General features: G+C 42.8%; 1 protein-coding gene across 7 annotated transcripts in view; it reads left to right on the forward strand.

Annotated features, from left to right (window-relative positions):
* Window positions 1-19,858, forward strand: part of LOC133568410 (uncharacterized) — a 61,052-nt gene extending 41,194 nt beyond the window's left edge. For 6 of the 7 annotated variants that reach the window (XR_009809598.1, XM_061920313.1, XM_061920311.1 and 3 more), the window contains 2 exons: window positions 11,796-12,190; window positions 17,576-19,858. Coding sequence is in view for 6 of the 7 variants with exons in the window: in XM_061920313.1 (XP_061776297.1) it covers window positions 11,796-12,190; window positions 17,576-17,817 (637 nt within the window). In the remaining variant the exon portion in view is untranslated. The remainder of the gene's footprint in view (window positions 1-11,795; window positions 12,191-17,575) is intronic. The other variant, XM_061920314.1, reaches the window with a different exon arrangement.
* The last annotated feature ends 4,089 nt before the right edge of the window (window positions 19,859-23,947 follow it).

The raw sequence follows: 23,947 nt of genomic DNA on the forward strand, positions 1-23,947 counted from the left end.
CAACTTCAGTGAAAGCCTTCCTTTAGGCATGCGAAGCTGATATGTGTTCTCCTACTCTTGTGCTCACTGTAGTGTCCTCTAGTGCAGGTAGCTCATTTACCAATACATTGGGAAGGTTAGGATTTTGACCAAATACCAGTTAATGTGGACTATAACCATGTACACTGTGCATGCAGTTCTTAGCCATTAAGGCCCAGTCCAAGGCAGTGTTCCAGTCACAATCTTTTTCCTGTTTAACTTTCTGGACGATGTTTGTGAGTGTCTGATTATGACGTTCCAACAGCCCGTTGCTCTTTGGGTTGTATCCTGCGGCTGTCTTGATCTCGATATCGAAGTTTTCTGCCATGTCCCCGAACTCTTCATTGTTAAATTCTCCTCCGTTGTCACTGAAGAGCTCTTGGGAGGACCTTTGACACTTATCCATGTGTGGATGAAAGAGTTGACAATTACAGAGGATTTCTTGGTTTTCACAATATTTCCAGCGTTGAAACGTGTGAAATGGTCCATTATATGTAAATACCAAATGCCTGACTCAAGCTCGTGCAGGTCCACCGCCACAGTTTCATTGTATTCCGAAGCAAGAGGCAAACCAACAGCTGGCTTTGGCTTTTTCTTGCTATATCTTTGGCACGTGTCACATGCATCCACTATTTGTTGCAAAATATTTAGACAGTCCCTGTCTTTGTTCCCTGAACTTTGAATTAGCCTATGCAGGCGATCTGCTGATGCATGGCCAAATTGTTTGTGAAGTTTGAGGAGGACCTTGTTCTTCTCGATTGTGGACATATTTTCTGTTACAATCAGGACTTCATCTTCAGCAAATGAATCTTGTATCCGACATTCCATGTCATCTTTGTCTCTTATGTCAACACAGTAGTGTCCTGAGCTGGTAAACTGAAGAGGTATCTGCTGCTTAACATCACTGCCCTGTCGTCTTCTATGTCTAACGTAGTTCCTGCCATTTTAAATGATGTTTTACTCAGCAGGAGTGGAATATCGACTTTGACAACTTCTGTCTCAATGTTACACTTTGTCCATCCTATATTAGCAGGTAGATGCACTTTTCTGGTGGAATGAATCACATTTCCATCTCCAAAATGAAACGGTCTATTGCTAGACCTTTCTGTACTTCTGAGCTTATTTACCTGCTTTTCATTGAGATTATCTACAAAACTTTCAAGCCACTTTTCTCCACACACTGTGCGAGTGCAGGCGGTGTTTTGGCAAACTCTACACAAGGCCAAAGCCTTCACCCACACAGAAGGCCTCATGTCCAAATATGAGTTTGGCTCCCATTTCCCCCAGAGGACACAAATGGAATTACAGACACAAAATCCCAACAGCTGAAAACCATCACTAATCAGGAAGGCTCTCACCTGAAGCAATCAAAACCACTCCTTTTAAGTCTGCAGCACCAGCTCAAACTTGAAGCCAACAAAAACTGCTCGAGGACAAATTACCAAATACAGAAGAGGCCAACAAACACTGCTCCCGGAGAATTTACCAAATACAGAAGTGACAACTGTTTACAGAGACCAGGATGGCTGACGGTGAGATAACTTTATATTATTTTGATGTTTGGATTCGATATGTTGAATTTATTTTAATTGCCTAGTGGTTGGTTGTTAAATGTTTAAATGTCAAATCCAAGCTGTTAAGGGTCACTATATGTACTTTTGGTAAAACTTTTACTTTAAAAATGGTTTATTGTAATTTGTTTATATTGGTCTCTAATTGCTTTTGTATTTGTCAACCTTTTCCAAAGGTTTTTCACCTTACAGTTATTCAATGAAAAAAAGAGACAATCAAGTCCAAAATAAAAGGAGAAACAAAGATTTGTCTCATCATTGGATTGAAACAAGGAGTGAAGTCCCAGTGAAACCCCTGGTCAAAATATCAAAACCCTTTTCAAGTTAGGGGAGAACAAAAACAAACGAACATAACTTGACAGGCGGTGTCTATGATTGCTGAGCCTGCTGCTTCAGTCATAAAAATCTCAGCTTTAGACAAGGGATAATTTGTTAACAGCGTGATATTAACTTCATCCAAATTGTAATTTTCAGTCAATCTTACTTGTTTGTGATTTTTGTACAGGGAGTCCTTTGCCCAGTGGCATGTGCTTTGACACACGGCACATCGTGGTCGTTTACCGTACTTATCCAGTGGGTTTGTATCCGGTAACGGTGTCACCGATCTTTGTTGTCCACAATGAAACAGTGTGTTCCGTCTTCCTCTCCATTGTGGCTGTTCTGTGAGGAAAGCTGCGTCCTGGTTCAGTTGTATCTCTCTTGACGTGCCTGTTGTTTTAACTCCGAATACCAGTTTGAGAGCTGACTTTATTAACGAGTAGCTTAGCTCCGTGTTAGCCGTCAGTGTTAGCTGCCTGTCTTTCTCATTGAGGCAGGCTGTGTCAAGATGTTTGAAGGCTAACACCCCATCAGGGAGTGTCATATTGTACATTTTCATCCAGTTGTAGCGCTGTTCAAAGTCAATAATATAGTCCACCATTGAAACAGAGCTATTTTTGGTGATGCGGTCGAAGTACGTGTACGCTTCATATGCGCGATCCTTTTCCTCTTTCAGTAAAACGTTATCCAGTTTTACAAATAATGGCATCATACCGTTGTCATTGTCCAACTCCTCCGCAGATATCTCCATTACGATTTTTCTGGCTCTCCCTTCAAGTCCCAAAGCCACAGCCAGTGCTTGCTTTTTCTTATTGAGTTCTGTAAGCCGCATCCAAATGTTAACTTTATTTTTCCAGCACTCGTATGGCTTAGACTCGTCACACATCGGCAGTATTTTACAGCTTGCAGCCATCCTCAACCATCCTCTGCTACCAATGTTAAATACAGGTGAATAAACACAACGTCTATTCCGGTTCACAACTTTTTAATCAACTGCTTCACAGAGGAAAAACCGGAAACACTTTTTCCTTCCCGCCCATAAACACTGCGCATGCGTTAACCCAGTATATGGAGAAACATGTTAACAGTACCTGCCTTAGGACAACAGATTAAATTTTGGTTTTTTAGCTAATTCTGGCATATATTACTATGATGCTATTCTCATATATTGATCAACATGCATTGTCCTAATCAAATTAATTAATTCAATGAATTTTTCAATAATGCTAATATACTATGATCAGAAAGCTAGTCCGTCACTGTAACTTGCTTCGCGGTCACTTCCGTCGTGTCCGTTGCGTCCTTTGTGGCGTAAAGTTCCGTCACGGATTTGTATTTGTTGTGGCTTTTGCAATCCTGCTGTAGCTGAAAGATGGAATTCATGGTATTGTCTTGTTGCGTTTTCATTTGTTGTCACTTTTCTCAGCCACCGTAGCTATCTGGCATTCTTGTTTTGCCGAATGATAGCGCTGACGCCACAGACAGGTAGACAGACTTGAATAAAGTCTTTATTATTAAAAGTGTTAAACTTCAAATAAAGTCTGATGTTCTGAAATTCACAGATTTCATTTTTCTAGTATGGATAAAATATACTATAGCCCCGTCAGAAATCTGTTTAAACCCAGTTGATCATACCCAGCGTGTATGATCGCTCACCTATCAAATTCATTGCAGCGTGTCCTTTTTGCCATTAGTTTTGTCTTTGCTGTCTCTCTGCCTTTGCTTGGCGATAGCTCGCTAGTTATTAGCCCAGTTTTCAGCTATTAAGATTTGAAATAAAAACCTTTTACAGTAGTGCCATTTTTTCCCGAAGAAAGGAGAAATTGGGAAGTTAGGAGATATTTTTTTTCAGATAAGGAAGCAACATATCGGCAAGGTACAGTATGTGCTTTTTTTTATCAACTCTGCTGTCTTGTTGTCATAATGATAATGTCTTGCCCTCAAAACACTAGTTGTGTATCTAAGTTGTTAAACATAAACTTGGTGTTTCCAGCTATATGACACTTTATGATAGTGACACTAAAGGGGTCTTCAACACTCCAACATTCCGCCAACATTATTCTGTTAATTTTGCACCAATAAATATTGTTTTCTCCATGTATTCACATTGCTGCAAAACCCATGCGTCTAGTTAAATTCTACTTGAGTCAAATAAAAAAATGTCTGTAGATTGTCAGTCATCATGTCATATAATTCACAAAGGTTAAATAGATGCAATTCTGAAACACATTCAACTAAAAGAGTACAGTTGCTTCCATTCAACCTTCATATATAGTGAAATACTCCTCTCTCCATGTAATAAGTTACTATTTAACAAATGCACAGCAAGACACGTCATGTATTTTTGTTTACGTTGAAATATAATCCCCAAGATTGAGATGAGAGTTCTTTTAAGTGTGTGCCCAATTGGCACAGGGTGTTTGCACTTCACGGTGAAGATAGGCAGACACAGATGGCACTACGGACTCTGCCTCCAATGATAGGAATATGAGAGGTTGGAATCATAGGCTGCGTGAAATGGGAAACTCCTGTAGCTGAGCTGACGAGTGTGTTGTGCGCATACTCTATCCATGGTAAATTCAAAAACCAGGAGGCCGGTGGTTTGTGCCAAACACAGCGAATCGTTGCCTCCACATCCTGGTTAGCTTGCTCTGTCTGGTCGTTGGTCTATGGGTGATACCCAGAGGACAGTCAGGCAGATGTACCCAACGGTTTACAAAATTCCTTCCAGACAGCTGAGAAGAATTGAGGACCCTTGTCAGAAACCACTTCCACCGGAATGCAATGCAGCCGGAATACATGTTGGGCCAGGAGGTCGGTGGTCTCTTAGGCGGAAGGAAGCTTAGACAGAGTGACACAATGTACCATTTTAGAGAAATGGTCTACTAAGGTGAGAACGACATAGTTACCATTAGATGGCGGAAGTTTATTGATAAATTCCAATCCCACATTAGACCACGGTCGGAAAGGAATGGAGAGAGGTCGTAATAGTTACGCTTGAGCCTATTGGGATGACGTGTAGCAGGCACAGACAGAGCAGGCATCGACAAATTGCTTGACATCTGTTCTCATTGAATGGTACAGAATTTGTTAACAGGAAAAATGTTCGGTTGATACCTGGATGGCAGGCCTTTTTGGAGCAATGAGCCTAAGATAAGGCCTTGGATCATAGTTCGTAGCCCACAAATAGTCGACCCGTGGGGCAAGCAGCACAAACAGGTGAGGCTCTGTGTGTCTCTTCCCCCTGCTTTACAACGTCCCATCGAATGCCACGAAGGAGGCATAATTGCTTCCAGGGTTTTGTCCTCCACCACTGAGGTATGTAACCTCGACAGGGCATCTGGCTTGCCGCTCAAGGTCCCTGGGCAAAACGTGACAGAGTAATTAAAACCTGAGAGGACTAGAGCCCACCTGTCCTGCCTTGGATTAAGTCTTTTTGAAGAGCACAGTTATGCAAAGTTCTTGTGATCCGTAAAAATGTGAAAGGTGTGTTGTGAGCCCTCCAAGAGATACCTCCACTCCTGCAAAGCTAATACCACGGCCAGGAGTTCCTGATTACCCATGGTGTAGTTTATTTCTGCTGGGGTCAGGCGACAAGAGAAGAAGGCGCAGTGCCGCAGTTTCCCACTGGAGGGGTGGCGCTGGCGCTGGCTGAGGACATCTCCTATGTCGGTATCAGAGGCGTCGACCTAAACACAAAAAGGAGCAGAGAGATTAGGATTAGCCAAAACAGGAGCAGAATTTAACAGTTCCTTAAAACAGTGGTTCTCAAATGGGGGTACGTGTACCCCTGGGGGTACTTGAAGGAATGCCAAGGGGTATGTGATATATTTTTTTTAAATATTCTAAAAATAGTTGCTATTTTATAGATATATTTATTGAATAGTATGAATATGAATGTAATATGAATGTAAATTCATAAACTGTGAAAAGAAATGCAACAATGCAATATTCATTTTTGTGGACATGTTCCATAAATATTGATATTGAAGATTTCTTTTTTGTGAAGAAATGTTTAGAATCAAGTTCATGAATCCAGATAGATCTTTATTACAATCCTCAAAGAGGGCACTTTAAGTTGATGATTACTTTTATGTGTAGAAATCTTTATTTATAATAGAATCACTTGTTTGACCTACTCAGTGGCTTAGTGGTTAGAGTGTCCGCCCTGAGATCGGTAGGTCGTGAGTTCAAATCCCGGCCGAGTCATACCAAAGACTTACTAACACAAATTTTCAAGGTGTGGGGACTTATTTTATTTTGTAGTCTTAGCGACTTTCTTCCTATCAACTTCCTTTGATTTAACTCTATCGCACTGCTGTCACGCCTGTAAGTTATGTTTTGGTTTTGGTCATGCTATGTTTAGTTTTTGGACATTCAGTCACGTTTTGCACTCCCTGGTTTTGTTTGTTTCCATGTCAACTCATTACTTTTCACCTGTCATGTCACGTCCCTGTTCTCAGCCTCACCTGATTTCACTAATCATCACAGCTATTCAAGTCACTCTTTTTCTGGTCTTCGTCCTGGGATCTTCACACTCGAACGCACCCTACCCATGCTGCACCCAACCTTCACACCCTCGTCCACAGTTCCATGCCGTGTAAGTTCATGTATTTATGCCACAGTGCTAGTTTTGTTTTGTTTGTATATAGTCATGCCATCGTGCTGTTTCTGTTCATAGTTCATTAATGCCAATCGAGCAAGTGTTTTTGTTTCACGTTTGTACTGTTTAGCCAAGTTTCTTCCTCCATTGTGAGCGCCTTTTGTTGTTTATTTGTTTATTAAATAAACAACCATGTACTCACGTCCACGCCGCACTCGTGCTGATTGTCATCTGCATCGAAGAAACAATCCACGTCCAAGCCGTGTTGTGACAACTGCGTTATGTACGTGATGTCCAAGCCACATTGGGGCCACATGCGTGTTTACACTGGAGCCTGATGAAAATCACATTTTGTTTGCAGTGTAAACAGTCAGCTGGAAAAAATCGGGTTTAAAAAAAATATCTGATTTGGGCCACTTAAGCCTGCATTGTAAACTTAGTTGGACTCCTCAAGAATGTTATGTTACATATTATAGAGCCGAGTGGCAGGAAGTGTGACTTTCGGAAAGATGTTCTTAGGCAAGGACAAGACACGCTCCTTCTTAAACACTTTGTGGAGATTATGATATACGGAGGGCACGCTAGACAGATCATCCTCCTTGGAAATTATATCAACAGGAAGGGCTATACAAGGGTTGGCTGATCTGAGGCAGTTTGAATGACTAAATAAACTCAAGTTAGCAATACTAAACCTCTCCCAGTTATTTTGTGGATTATGTTTGTCCAGCCATGTAAGTCCCAGTACCACCGGCGTTGCTCGGAAACGCATGATGAAAAATCCCGAAGTCGATTTTCTTTTTGTTCGTCCAATCTCTTCTCAATGTAGATGGCCAAAGTGATGAGGTTGCTGAGATCCTTTGGGCTGTCGAACGAGGCCATGGGTCATCAAATGCGGTCATCAAATGCGGTCGTCAAGTTGTGCGGCAGGGTTCCAATCGCTTCCTCTGGGGACCATGGCAACTGAAAAAAACAAAACAGAAACGGTACAGGGGAGACAAACGCCAGCAGTAGGCACCAGCTCACAGATATGTAACAAAAGTTGAGTTAATTCAACCCTCAAACATTTCAATACTTGATTTGGGTGTTCTATATATACAGCTGACTAATAAATGTTTGCCTTTTTATTGACATATTTAATTTCTCATTTCATGTTTTTCACCACTTTGTAGTCCAGGGGTGTATCCACATAGAGTTACTACTCCTCCACTCGTTAGTTCTGTTAGTAAAGTTCAGTTCCTATTCCTCTGGTCCCCTTAATCCAGGTTTCACGGATATACTTTAAAAGGTTCTTTAAATTGTCTCAGATATTGCTGAATGTTGTTGAAGTTTGCTGACATACCTCTGCTATCGATGTGAGTAATAGATAGGTTTTTATTGGATGTAATGACCCTATTACATTTTATAGTGTAGAATTATTCTATTATATAATTTTGTTACATTATATATACTGTCATATAGCCTAAAATAAAATGAACTTTAATACAATTATACATCCATTCAGATATAATCCTACCATAATTTATATTATATGCTGATATAACTAACTATTCAACAATTATTTACTTATTTCTCAACTAATTTGACTTTCTTGTCATATTGTAACACCAGATTGTAACTGAATTATATCACAATATTACATTTTATCTGAACATACAGGAGATGGTGAAAATCTGCACTCCTCCTAAGATTGCTTACTGTACTTGATTTATTATGTTGTGTAGCTATGTGAGGCGACACATTAGGTATTGTTTCACAGAATGCAAGAAAATAATGGCCGTCTTTTTTTGGTCACACATTAACCTTTATATGGGCTGGCCACCTGTGCACAAACAATGTCATGGAAACATGAGTTAATTACAGATGATTTTGCCCTGCACCTGGTTGCGAAGACAGAGATTTTACAGCAGCAATGCATATTATTAGATGGGTTTTGTATTCCGAGATAGGGACTTGCAATTTCCTACCCTGCTTGCCTTATGAATACCATAGATGCTCCACCCATTGAGAAGCCTATTACTCCTTTTCACTGCTGAAACTCATTCACAAAGACTTAATATTTGATTCCCAGGCACAATCTCCCTCAGAAACACACACATACAGCTGAAAAGGTATTCCATCACCGGAACACACACATTAGCTGTCTCGCTTTTGTATACTAATCATATTACACAGGCTGACGTCAAAATAATCACTGTAGTAGCCTTTTTTTCAGCCACACATTAACGGATCTCTTTATATTACACAACCAGAAGCCGAGAACATGTTCCATGTTCTTCTGCAAGAAGCAGTTTGGCCTTATTTGCATTCAGACTCTATGCTGCATGCCCAGCTGAGGTCCGAAGCAAATGAAAAACACTACAGAGTGCAGTGTGGGCGGCTGAAGGAGCACAGCAAGAATTACTGTTGTTTTCTCCAAAATAGGACACACCAACATCATTTCAGAGTTGCTTACATTGCAGTTGCAATAACACAAAAATGAAATCTGTTTTTAAGATTTATTCAGCTTCTTAAATATTCATATCACAGAGAGTTTTTGGTATTTGCGGGCGGCTGATATACTTTGCAAAGATTCATCAAAGATGTTCCTGTGAAAGAAAAGCTCTTACATCAGGTGAATAGAAGGGCATAATACTATCATAATAACAAGCCAGTTGCATACAGGTTAATAATGAAATAGCCCATAGTTACATTCAAACGTATAACAAAGACGCTGAAAGTAATGGAAATTGTGACGGCTATCCTCACGTGTCTATATCCAGTGTCAGACTCTAAACTGACTGGACATGAGCTGATAATGTAAATACAACATACTGAACAGCCAATTAGAAGTCATGTCTACAGTATTTATAGACATGTAATCCTGCATAAGACATGAGTCAAAAGTGCATGTTGAACACGTGCTTTTAATATGGTAAAAAGGATCAAACAAGAGGCAGAAGCAGAAGTGACTTATTTGAATATGGAGGGCACTCAGAGACAAAGCCAACAGCGGGTCAACACACACACACACACACACACACACAGATACTGTCGTGTTGTCGATTATACTGAGCCCTGGTGTGGCTCTCCATTATTCTGCTACTCAAGTGTTTGCATGCGGATGCTGCTGTGGATTAGTGAAGATGGCAGAGTGTAACAGCATGCTCAACCCTCCTTTTTTTTTTTTTTGTCCCGTCCAGCTACTCGGGCAAATCATATGGTTGATGTAGATGCACATATTTGCTGTAAATATTTAGTTTACAAAAGAGAAGTGTGGGATATTTTTCACTTGTTGCCTTATTTGTATTTGACTTTGTTAAATGAATTTATATTATTATTTGGCGCAGCCGGACCGGAGCAGGTTGGGATAGAAAGAGGAAAAAAAGGAATACAGAGGGAGAAATTGCAGGGACAAGGGGGTGAAAGGACGGAGACACAACAAAAACAAACACAACAAGAACAACAGTAGAACAGCATAAGCAAATACGATATGTACAAATATGATACGAAATGTGATAGCATAGAAGCAGTTACTGAACTAAATATTAATAACACAGAAATGACAATGAGCATGATTATACTACAAAATAAGCAATAGAAATAGCACTATTGATAATGAATGATAACAATAATTACCTCTATTATCAGTAATACAATTGTTTCAAATGCAACAGTACATATGTGTAATGATAACTTGAAATACAAAAGAAAGCAAACAAAGGGAAGCGAACTGTATTAACCTTGGAGATTGGTAGGTTGGGAGTTCCAGCCCCGGCAGAGTCATACCAAAGACTACAAAAATGGGACCCATTACCTCCCTGCTTGGCATTCAGCATCAAGGTTGGAATGGGGGGTAAATCACCACAAATGATTCCCGGGCGTGGCACCGCTGCTGCCCACTGCTCCCTTCAACTCCCAGGGGGTGAACAAGGGGATGGGTCAAATGCAGAGGACAAATTTTGCCACACCTAGTGTGTGTGACAATCATTGGTACTTTAACTTAACTTTAACTTATATTGTCAATAGGTTAAGCTTTGTCAGGGTTATCCAGTTTCCCCGAGGGGAACAACGTTAATATATGATGAAACATGATTAAATGCATGAGTGTAAGGATGTATATTGGCTTGTATATGTACATTATGTGTATATGTATGTTTGTACAGTTAATGTGCTTGTGAATGTATGTACCGTGAGTGTGTACGTATTTGTGTATGTATGTGGGAGCGTAGGTACCTATGTATGTGCTTGAGTACCTTTGTGTGCTCCTTTGTATGTATTAATGAATGAATATACGTATGTGTGTATTAGGGCTTGGCGATATTGCCATTTTTTAATATCACAATATTTTTAGGCTATATCGCAATACACGATATATATTATATTTTACCTTGGCCTTGAATGAACACTTGATGCATTTAATCACAGCAGTATGATGATTATATGTGTATACATTAAAACATTCTTCTTCATACTGCATTCATATATGCTACTTTTAAACTTTCATGCAGAGAGGGAAATCACAACTAAGTCAATTGACCAAAAGTGTATTTATTAAAGTTATTAAGCAATGGGACAAACATTAAAGTCATTTCCGAAACATAAAGTGCAAGATTGTCTGAGACATTTTAAGTGTCAAAGAAAAATTAGCTGTTTAATAGGAAATCAAATAGTATTCGTCCTTCACTATGTGGTATGTTACTAAGGTTATGAAATTCTCTTCGTTCTCTAGTGAGTGACTTTTCAAATGGTGCTACATATTAGCAGTAATGCTACTTTTTATAGCAACGCTTTTTCCCCCCACACTTGACAAATTACGGTTGTCTGTTCGACATATTCCCACTTGAAGCCGAACCACCGCCAGACGATGGAGACCCTGCTGTTTTTAATGGGATTTAAGTATTCCTTCATTTGTTACCAGATCCGCACCTTCTTTCTCTCGTACGGCTACGTTAGCAGCTAACGTAGCCCAGTATGCTACCTCTCTGCTCTGCGAGGGCGGACACGTATGTGACGTATGACATGACAGTATGTGACGTATGAAAGAATGTGCGCCTGCTTGTCTGTGGAGAAGAAAAGACAGGAAAGAGTGAGAAGAGCCTGAAGTGTACGCCCGCAGCTAAAAGCAACTGCGTGAGAACGTATACTCGAATATTACGATATAGTCGTTTTCTATATCGCACAGACAAACCCGCAATATATTGTATATATCGATATATCGCCCAGCTCTAGTGTGTATGTATGTATGTATAATTGTGTGTATGTGAGTAGGTATGCACATTTTTACGTACAATATATTTGTTTCGCAGTGTGTGCGGGAGCCTAAGCACAGCCCCAGCCACCCATAAAGCTCAACCCAAAACAGCAAGTGCGGCACCCATGGAACACGGGACCACCGGCCCCACGCAGCCAGGCCAGCCAGCGACAGGAACCCCAGAGCCTGGTCTACAATGCCACCCGGCAGGGCCAGCAGTAGGCTATAGACAGACGCGCCCAGCAGAGGACAAGGCACGGGAGAAGCAGGGGACACCTAGGACCCTAGCCAACAAGAGACCACACCCCACGTGGGCAAAAAGGCGGGACGCCCCACCCCGAGGGGCCCAGAGACTCCCTGCAGCCGGACGGGAAGACAACCCCCACCCCACCAGCAACCGGGCCAGACACGCTGACACAGAAGGTCACTACTCCAGTAACCGGCCGACTTGTAAGACTCAGAGCGTTTGTCTACCTCATGCTCTTAAACTAAAAACAACTGATAAAAACTATACAGTGTAAATTTATAGTGTAATGTAATCATAATCCATCCATCCATTTTCTACCGCTTATTCCCTTTGGGGGTCGCGGGGGGCGCTGGCGCCTATCTCAGCTACAATCATAATATACAATAATAATACGAGTGACCGTTTATAAAAGGATATACACTTTTGTTTCTCATAACGGTAAAAAATTGTTTACCATTGTACTGTGATTGGAAGGTAAATAACTTTGATATCCTAAATAATGAAACAACAAAATAAAGGGACTCATTTCTTTAAGCAAACATTTAATTACAAAAATGTTAGTACCGTATTATCCGCACTATACGGCGCACCAGATATGATAGAAAAATTACTTGTACTCGTTTAATTGAAGATGTTCTTTGAACGGGTCGCCAAAAGTTGTTTATTGGGCTCAGGAATGTGACACTTAGCAAGAGATCTATTATCTGATCAAGCTCTGTCTCCAGTGTCTTTGATGTAACATGTAGTTGACGTGGGCATGTGTTTTCCCTCTTCCTTACCCCCAACAGAGCTAAATTGTTCCCCTTTCCTGAGTTACCCCCCTCCCCTGGGTAAACGACACCCTCTACCCTTCATGGGACTTTGGGTAGTCATTCCAATGGTGTACTGCATGGAGGGTGGGACTTCTGAGAATGTATAATTGTCATGTCAAATTCTAAAGGAGTGAGAACAAGCTGGAACGAACGGATGTCTCGTTCTGGTTTGGTCTCGCTTTGCAAAGCTTGTTATTTGTTTGTTAATTTAATAAATCATTTTAAAGCTATTTGTCACTAAAGGATCGTCTTTAAGAAATTTCCACGACAAGTTGGTGTCAGAAGTGGGATCCCAAGAAGATCGCTGTTCCCGTTCGCGGAGGCCGCTGAAATGGACTGATCAACCTGGCAGCACAAAAAAAAGATGACGTCTCCTTCCCAGAAATTTGAAAGGACGGGAGAGTTTTGGAGGCCCCTGCGAATCGGACAGCCGTCTCTTCGGGATCACGTTTAACCCGTTGCAACATCGTAACGGTAAATTATTTTAATCATCCTGACTGAAATTTTAAGACAAATCTGTGACATTTGAATTTTAAACAAAAGACGAATCCATGAAAGTTTTTTTTGTGTGACAAAGCTTGAGTGATTTATATGTTTCATACAATTAGCCGTTCTTTTTCCGTCTCGCGACGATTGTTAATGCTGGATTAGAGTCCCAAAATATAGCGCTGGGTTAGAGTCCCAATTGTAGCGCTAGGTTAGAGTCCCAAAATATAGCACTGGGTTAGAGTCCCAATTGTAGCGCTGGGTTAGAGTCCCTGGGTTAAAGTCCCAAAATATAGCGCTGGGTTAGAGTCCCTGAGTTAGGGTCCCAATTGTAGCGCTGGATTAGAGTCCCTGGGTTAGAGTCCCAATTGTAGCGCTGGGTTAGAGTCCCTGGGTTAGAGTCCCAATTGTAGCGCTGGGTTAGAGTCCCTGGGTTAGAGTCCCTATTGTAGCGCTGGGTTAGAGTCCCTGGGTTAGAGTCCCAATTGTAGCGCTGGGTTAGAGTCCCTGGGTTAGAGTCCCAATTGTAGCGCAGGGTTAGAGTCCCAATTGTAGCGCTGGGTTAGAGTCCTGATGATTAACAGTGTCTATAAGGCTGTGAGTGTATGCCCGGTTAGAGGCCGGAAGAAACAACACAAATTTTAGCCTGTTAAATTTAAACGAGAAGAGCGGAAAATTAAAACGAGCTTGAATATGTGGTCCAGGAAAGTTAAGCCTGAGGTATTCGATTATGATTTCCCATGTATGTGCACAATGAAAGAAAAAATGTAGAGGGATCCCTAATGTGTGTGAAAGTATGGGTGAATGAATTGAGATTTCCCAAGACTGGTTCATTTAGTATGAATGAACTGAGTAAAATAAAATAAAAAAGGTTAGCGCTACAAGAGGTCAACATGCGAAAGGGAAAGATTGTGCGTGTGAAAGATTTGAATTGTTTCGAACAACATAAAGAGTGTTTGAAACTTAGGATGAGTGAAGCTGAAAATAAAGAAAAGATAGATCTTGCAACTGATACTTTTCCCAGTACTCTGTTTTCGAGCCATTCTCAGGGCCTGAGTCGCAGTCGAAGGGTTTCTGAGGACTGGACACCACTCTACTCCACTCTGCCCCCGCACTACGACCAGCAACTGCCAGCGGGCCCTTTTGTGGACGTCCCAGCGCCGCACCAACAACAGCAGCAGCAGCAGCACCTGCCGATGGCACCCCTCCAGCTCCAGCTTCAGCAGCTCCCAACTCTTCCCCTCGCAACGCCGTTTCCGCCCACTAACTACCAGCGGACTCACATCAGGATGACAATCAAGGAGCATTGGGTTCATCAATTCAACATGTGACCGATAAAGTGAACAAAATGTCTCTGAGTGAGGACAGTGCTGGCAGGACTCTGTGAAGTGGCAGAACCTTCCAGGCTCCGATGATGGAATATCCAGGACCGCAAGGGACTCCCGCTTTGGTCTTACGCCAGATGGACTAGGAAATGCGTGAAGGGATCAGAGACTGGCCGTCACCACACAGAGGTGGAGACGCGCTTGCAGCCGCATTCCAGGCTTTCTGTCGGGCATGGCGTCCCACAGGAACAGAAATACAAAAACTTCTGCTGTTGCATCTGGGACCGGAGCAGTTCGCAAAGATAGCAGCAGAGGTGCACGCGAGACATTTTGCCCCCTCCAAAGTTCCTCTCTTTGTTTAAAATGCCAATTTTCTTCTGGATTTGCTCTCAATGAACTCCAAGGAAAAGATACCTTGCCGGCGGCAATTTTTGAAATTGGTCTCCAAACTACGGCACGCGGGCCGAAAGCGGCACGCTGGGGTCCAAAATTCGGCCTTTGGATTTTTATTAATTTTTTTTGCATTTTTGGGACATGGGGGACTTGTGGGACTCCACCACGGACTGATTTTTGAATACTTTGAGGACTGCCGCTGTGAAATGAACGCGGGATGGAGCCGAGGAAGAGGCAAAAAGAAAGAAGGATGTGGCCGTAACTATTGTTTCACATGCAGAAAGGAAGGTCACTGGAGGCACGACTGTCCTGAGAATAAACGGGATGGACAGCCGGACTATTAGGGCAGAGCGGATGGAGGCCAACTCAGAAACAATTCAGATTGACTGACCGGCTCGGGACCTGAGACAACGAAACAGATAAGTGTTGCACCCACACCCTCTCACGACAACACCATACTAACCGCTAACCGCAATGAAGACGCGCTTGCTTTTACTGATACATTGCTGTTTGCTAAGGTGCAGGATAGAATTAAGAAATTAGAAGAACGTGAACAGCCAATGATTGGGACGTATTCTTTTTGTGAGGACTTAGCATACAAGAAAATGCCGATGATTGTGTGTGATGTGGGTGGAAGGTCATTGACGTTTCTTGTCGATTCTGGAGCGACAAACAGCGTAATTCAAACGAGTGAATTCTCTACAAAATTGAGTGGTAGAACTATGCTTTCCACTAGTGCGAGTGGGCAAACTGTCTAGAAAAGTTTTCAATACCAATTCGTTGTACATGGGTGACAGCTGATTGTACAATGACAACGAAACATTCGTTCTTAATGTCTGATCTTTGTCCAATCAATCTGTTGGGTCGTGATTTAATGTTAAAATGGGGTATCAGAATCACACCGATGCCAGAAGGCCTCAAAGTTGAGAGGAATGCAAATGGGTCGAATTTTGGAGGTGAATTGTCCGCTCTATATCTATCAGTCAGTGGTGGGTAACGACCACTGCCTTGCAGGATCTAGAGAGCACAATATCACCCTGTATAAATCCAGTATCTGACAGAATTGAATCTGAAAGCATGTATTGTGTGTCACATGTTCATGAAGGTCCGGACCAAGAATATGAAGCTTCATTCTATCATGATTTGAATGACAGTTTGTTTATTAATGACGTCTATTTTGATGGATGCAAATGCTCAGTTGCAGTAAAATTAACTCCATCACAAGAAATATTGGATCAAGTTGAAAATTCCAGTCCGCACATTCCGATAGCAAAGGCTAAATCTGATAATTGGCAGGATTTAAATCCTTTTATGCATGACTGTTTATTGGCAAAGGATTGGCAACCGTGTCCACGCGGGAAAAAATGTATTCTATTCGCAAGCAGTCGATGCATATTGAATTATTTATGCGGCAACAATTCATGTGCTACGTTCGGTGCAATTAGCATCCCCAACTGACGAAAAGTATGACGCAGACCTGACTTTGACTGCGGTGACTTCTCCGACTGAGATTTCATCCTTGTTGGCCCAAGTGCCGTGTTGTTTGTGGGCGAGGAACGACAGGCATGGGCTAATTCTGGTGCTGTTTTCCAGGATGGAGCCTGGTTTGGCCCTGACGGGAAGCTTTGTGTGAATGTTGTCTGTGTATCTGTGTTGGCCCTGCGATGAGTTGGCGACTTGTCCAGGGTGTACCCTGCCTTCCGCCCGATTGTAGCTGGGATAAGCACCAGCGACCCCAAAGGGAATAAGCGGCAGAAAATGGATGGATGGATGGGAAGCCTTGTCTTCCTAAACGCTTGTTTGATTGTTATGCGAAATTGACTCATGGGTTGGACCATGTTTCAAAGGGAGGGATGTGTCAAGCAGTACAGCAATTCTAGTTTACTAAGGGCTTTTACGCTTTCGCAGAGGATTTCTGTAAAAGTTGTTAGATTTGTGCTCAAAATAATCCAGGTAAATTTAGACAATTACCACAAGCAGCACACCCACTGCCAAGTAGGGCTTTTGAGCATGTCATGATGGATTTCATTGAACTTACACCCAGTGAAGGGAACAAATATTGTCTAGTGATGGTTGATATGTTTTCAAAATGGGTAGAAGCCTTCCCAGCGAAACATGCTTCTTCCGCTGCAGTGACAAAAGCACTTTTAACTGAAATTGTGGCAAGGTGTGGCATTCCGAAGAAGTTATCGAGTGACAATGGTTCACATTTTGTAAATGAGGTGATACAGCAAGTATCTGATTATTTGCAAATTGATTTGAGAAGTCATTGTAACTTTAATCCACAATCAGGAGGTGCTGTTGAAAGAGAAAACGGAACAATTAAATTAAAACTTGCCAAATGTTGTGAAGAGACTAAGCTCAGCTGGCCTAAATGTTTGCCGATAGTTCTCATGTGCATGCGTATGCGGGTGCGCGCGCACCATAACCTGTCATCTTTTGAGATTCTGTTTGCAGTCCCACTTAATGTGGGGATAGGACCATTAGGACCGCCAATTGAGACGACCCTGTGTGAAGACGGACTGGTAAGATATTGCATATCTTTAACAAAGTGTTTTGCTAATATTCGAAGGCAAGTCTTTTCGGCGCTTCCGGGGCGAGCGGATCATCCTCTACACCATTGTGCCGGGCGACTTTGTGCTTATCAAGAACTTCAGACGGAAGAGCTGGAAACAACGACGCTGGCTCGGCCCGTTCCAAGTTCTCCTCGTCACCCACACTGCAGTGAAAGTGGAAGAACGGCCGACGTGGGTCCACGCTTCGCATTGCAAGGCGATTTCGGGCCCTGTAGCGGTGGCCGCAGCAGAGGAGTGAGGAGTTGCAAAATCGCTTTTGGCTCCTACGGCAGGATCCGCGGCTGCAGAGACGACGGTTACACACACACACCTCCCTCGCATCACACCTTTAGAGAAACACTACTAGAATGGAGACACAGGTGAAGGCGCTGATGGCCAAAATCACCAGGACAAACAGAAGAAAAGAGGTTAGGGAACACAAGAAGATTTGCGCTAAGGACAAGCGACAGAATAAAGTTTTCCCCCTGGTGCGCATACAGGGGATCAGGATCGAATACAATGATAAGTTCATTGTGTGTTGCGTTATGGCCAATGACACTTTTTGCGTTACCATGGTTTTGGATGCACGCAGGAGGCGGAGGACAAATTGACAGGAACGTGACAGCGCCACTTTCAAATTCAGGCAATCCTCCGCTCTCGCAACGTGTGAAAAGAGAGGATGGGTCTATTTTGGATGATATGTGGCTGCATGAGCTTGCAAAGTCAATAAATCATACCAGTGTGTATACGCTTAATTATTGGTACCAATATGCAAAATATGTAGCGGATTCGCATAATCGCTCAAACTGCTATGTCTGTACATATATGCCTATAGCGACGTCCAGTCCACACGTCACACCTAAGCCTGTAATGGAGGGTTATAGATATTTTCCGAGGATGTGTTATTCATACCTATTTGCAGCAAATCTGAGTGATACGGTTTAAGCGCGTACGGGGACACCTTTGTCTTCACTTAAAGATCCGAAGTTAGATTTTTATGATCTGTGGTCCGATAATGATACAAATGTGCTTTTTAGTCCAGTTTATATTAGGCCGGGTACGAAATTTGTGTGTTATGCGGTATCTTGTAGCCTTGAGAGCCGCCAGTGCAGATGGGACAAATTCCACTGATGTATTGTTTAAACGTGACTAGTCCATGCACTGCATATCACGGTAACACTAATTTGAACATTTCACAGGCTGCGCAAGGAAGGGGCTGTTCTCCCCATTTTACAGTTCCAGTTCAAACTGGCACGCGGCCTCAGGAGGATGTTCTGTGGCTTTGTGGCTTTAATGTTTATGTTAGATTGCCATATAATTGGGTGGGCCGTTGTGCTATGATAACAGCTACTGACCACTCTTACATTGTGTCAGCTGTTTTGAGCCATAGGGGTAAGCGTGAGTATACCCCCCATGATGTGGTTTGGGGCACAAATGTGCCTGCAGATCATAAACTTTGGACAGCAGGAGAAAAGGTGGCATTGGCATTGTTTCCACAGCTGGGCGTGGGGAAACTCATGCTTAGAATGGAGACGCTGAATTATCGGTTTTCAGGTTTTGTAAATTCAAAAGTTACTATTATGGAGGCGAGCAGAGTCGAAATGAAGGCGTTACGGGCTGTGACTTTGCAAAATCGTATAGTATTAGACCATTTGGTAGCGAGCGTCGGAGGAGTTTGTGCTATGCTGAATTCATCGTGTTGTAGGTTGTATTACTTTCTAAGGTTTATTTGGTGTGTGTTTTTTTTGCGAGTTAGTAATTTCATTGTTTGTAGTTTATTAAAGGTACTAAAAGGGAGGATGTGATAGCAAAATTACTTGTACTCGTTTCATTGAAGATGTTCTTTGAACGGGTCGCCAAAAGTTGTTTATTGGGCTCAGGAATGTGACACTTAGCAAGAGATCTATTATCTGATCAAGCTCTGTCTTCAGTGTCTTTGATGTAACATGTAGTTGACGTGGGCATGTGTTTTCCCTCTTCCTTACCCCCAACAGAGCTAAATTGTTCCCCTTTCCTGAGTGACCCCCCTCCCCTGGGTAAACGACACCCTCTACCCTTCACGGGCCTTTGGGTAGTCATTCCAATGGTGTACTGTATGTAAATGACCATGGAGGGTGGGACTTCTGAGAATGTATAATTGTCATGTCAAATTCTAAAGGAGTGAGAACAAGCTGGAACGAACGGATTTGTCGTTCTGGTTTGGTCTCGCTTTGCAAAGCTTGTTATTATTTGTTTGTTACTTTAATAAATCATTTTAAAGCTATTTGTCACTAAAGGATCGTCTTTAAGAAATTTCCACGACACGGATTATAAGGCGCATAGAATAGATGCTACAGTAGAAGCTGGGGTTACATTATGCATCCATTAGATGTGCTAAAGGGAATGTCAACAAAACAGTCATAGGTCAGTCAAACTTTATTAATAGATTACAAACCAGCGTTCTGACAACTCCGTTCACTCCCAAAATGAATAAACAGCTTTTTTATTATTTACCCCGATTCAATAAACACGTAAAAAACTGTCTGATACTGTTACGGTAAATCAAACGTTAGTGTAATCACAATATATTAACACTCAAAATAGTGCAAAGCAATAATATATCAATAACTCAACGTTGCTCAAACGATAACGTCACACAACGCAACACACAAAATAAACATGTAAAGCTCACTTTATTAAGTTAATCCTCATCTACGAATCCCTCAAATTCTTCTTCTTCAGTGTTCGAATCGAACAGTTGGGCGAATACGGCATCCAAAATGCCCGGCTCCATCTCGTCGAAGTCATTAAACAAGTCAGTGTCTCTGCTGTTAATGTTAAATTATTTTGCTGCTGCTCTATTCCCGTCTTATACTGTGTGACTGATCGCCTTGAGTTAAAACTCGGCACGCCTCCCACAGTCATATATCCCAGCATGCACCGCGCTTTCTTCTTTTACGAGGGAAAATAAGGTAGGAGGCTGCTTACCGTAGAAGAAGAAGCGGGGGGAAAATAAGGCAGACGGCTGATTACCTTAGTTGCGAGACCTCTTGTGGCATGTTTAAGTCGGACACTGAAGAAGATTTCGAGGGATTTGTGGATGAGGAATAATTTAATAAAGTGAGCTTTACATGTTTATTTTGCGTGTTGTGTTGTGTGACATTAACGTTTGAGCAACGTTGAGTTATTGATATATTGTTATTGCTTTGCACTATTTTGAGACGTCGTTAATGGAGTCAGTGTCACTGCTGTTGTCTAGCAGTTCAGTGACCATTCCTGCTTTCCCGAAATCATGTCTCTCAATAGGAGCCATTTTTGGGTCTTTACATTTAAACACACAAATGGAAATGAAACGGCACAGCCTGGCGCAGTCATATATCCCAGCATGCACCGCGCACGCTTCTCCTACGGGGGAAAATGAAACCGGCGGCTGCTTACCGTTGTTGTGAGACCTGTTGTGACTTAATATTGGTCCATATATAAGGCGCCCCGGATTATAAGGCGCACTGTCAGCTTTTGAGAAAATTTTAGGTTTTTAAGTGCGCCTTATGGTGCGGAAAATACGGTACTTTTTTTTTCCAGTTGAAAAAAGAGGTCGGACGCTGTCTTTCTCTTTTTTTGCCATCATGTGATCACGGGATTCTCGCTCGTTCGTCCGTGTTGATGGGCTCATATCCCCCATCCAAATTGCAGCTAAAATATTACCACAACGGAAAATGTTGCTTTTGTAATTATATTGTTTTCCTCTTAACTGTTGTTACTTTGCGGCACTGAGTCAAGTCAAGTCAGTTTTTGGTGCTGGTGAGGAGACGGGCAGCCACGTTTTGCACAAACTGCAAACAGCAGAGTGATGCCTGATCAATGCCAACGTACAGTGAATTGTTGTAGTCTAGCCGGTGTGTGATGAAGGCGTGGGTAGCAGTCTCCAGGTCGCTCTGGAGAGATAGGCCTTGGTCTTTGCTAGGGTTCTGAGATGGTAAAACCTGGTACTAACTACTAAGCTGACCTGCTTGGTGAATTTGAAGGCACTATCGAAGATCACTCCGAGATTTCTCACAGAGGACCGGATGTTTACACCCAGAGGACTGAGAGCACTGACAAACGAGACTGGAGATGTTTCGACGAAGATGATGATCTTGGTCTTGCTCTCATTAAGGTTGAGGATGTTAGCACTCATCCATACTTTAATGTCAATCAGACAGTCAAGCAGTGGCTGAAGTGCAACCTGTCCTGTTGCCTTAAGAGGTAAGTAGATCTGAACATCATCGGCATAACAATGGAATGAGACATTGTGCTTGACCAGGATTTCACCTAAAGGAAGTATGTACAGTAGGAAGAATATAGGACCTAGGATTGACCCTTGAGGAACACCACAGATAAAAGGGGCCACCGAGGAGAGAAAGTCTCCTAGCTGCACAGAGAAACTGGTCAGTTAGGTAGAACAGAAAGCTTAGGGCTACACATGAGATGCCCACGTATTGCTTCAGTCGTGACAGTAGGATCCTGTGATCCACCGTGTCGAAGGCAGCTGTGAGGTCCAGGAGTATCAGGATCACAGGACTACCAGAGTCAGCGGCCAGAAGCAGATCATTTTGCACTCTCAGGAGTGCCGTTTCAGTGCTGTGAGATGTTTTGAAACCAGATTGGAATTTCTTGTGGATGTTATTTATAAATAAATAAATGGGTTGTACTTGTATAGCGCTTTTCTACCTTCAAGGTACTCTTTGACACTACCTTCAAGGTACTCTTTGACACTACTTCCACATTTACCCATTCACACACTGATGGAGGGAGCTGCCATGCAAGGCGCCAACCAGCACCCATCAGGAGCAAGGGTGAAGTGTCTTGCTCAGGACACAACGGACGTGACGAGGTTGGTACTAGGTGGGATTTGAACCAGGGACCCTCGGGTTGCGCACAGCCGCTCTCCCACTGCGCCACGCCATTCCCCAGAAAAGATTGTAACTGGACATACTCTACTCACTCAAGGATTTTGGACAGAAAGGGTAACTGAGAAATGGTTCTGAAGTAACAAAGAACAGAGGAGTCAAGATTTTTCTTTTCGACGAAGATGATGATCTTGGTCTTGCTCTCATTAAGGTTGAGGATGTTAGCACTCATCCATACTTTAATGTCAATCAGACAGTCAAGTAGTGGCTGAAGTGCAACCTGTCCTGTGGCCTTAAGAGGTAAGTAGATCTGAACATCATCGGCATAACAATGGAATGAGACATTGTGCTTGACCAGGATTTCACCTAAAGGAAGTATGTACAGCAGGAAGAATATGGGACCTAGGATTGACCCTTGAGGAACACCACAGATAAAAGGGGCCACCGAGGAGAGAAAGTCTCCTAGCTGCACAGAGAAACTCTGGTCAGTTAGGTAGAACAGAAAGCTTAGGGCTACACCTGAGATGCCCACGTATTGCTTCAGTCGTGACAGTAGGATCCTGTGATCCACCGTGTCGAAGGCAGCTGTGAGGTCCAGGAGTATCAGGATCAGAGGACTACCAGAGTCAGCGGCCAGAAGCAGATCATTTTGCACTCTCAGGAGTGCCGTTTCAGTGCTGTGAGATGTTTTGAAACCAGATTGGAATTTCTTGTGGATGTTATTTATAAATAAATAAATGGCTTGTACTTGTATAGCGCTTTTCTACCTTCAAGGTACTCTTTGACACTACCTTCAAGGTACTCTTTGACACTACTTCCACATTTACCCATTCACACACACATTCACACACTGATGGAGGGAGCTGCCACGCAAGGCGCCAACCAGCACCCATCAGGAGCAAGGGTGAAGTGTCTTGCTCAGGACACAACGGACATGACGAGGTTGGTACTAGGTGGGATTTGAACCAGGGATCCTCGGGTTGCGCACAGCCGCTCTCCCACTGCGCCACGCCATTCCCCAGAAAAGATTTTAACTGGACATACTCTACTCACTCAAGGATTTTGGACAGAAAGGGTAACTGAGAAATGGTTCTGAAGTAACAAAGAACAGAGGAGTCAAGATTTTTCTTTTTAGTTAAAGGCTGCACCACAGCATGCTTAAAAGCAGCCGGGACATACCCGGAGGAGAGGCTGGTTTTAATAAACCATAAAATAGGCCAAAAGAATCAAGGACTTCATTGAGAAGGCGGGAGGGAAGGCTATCTGATGGGCAATATGTGGGCCACTGGTGTTTGACTGCGTCCGAGAGGGAGGAGAGGGAGATGGGCTCAAACTGCTCGAAAACAGCAAGCGGGAGGGCTCAAACTGCTCGAAAACAGCAAGCGGGGGGGGGGTATAGGAGGAGCAGAGGTGTCAGATGGTTTGAGTGCAGAGATTTTGTCGATGAAGTTTAAAGAATGTTCACAGAGGACAGGTGAGGGGACAACAGGTGACACGTCGCGGGGGTTGATGAGAGAATTT

Source organism: Nerophis ophidion, linkage group LG14 (assembly GCF_033978795.1).
Source record: "Nerophis ophidion isolate RoL-2023_Sa linkage group LG14, RoL_Noph_v1.0, whole genome shotgun sequence".
NCBI classification, from domain to species: Eukaryota; Metazoa; Chordata; class Actinopteri; order Syngnathiformes; family Syngnathidae; genus Nerophis; species Nerophis ophidion.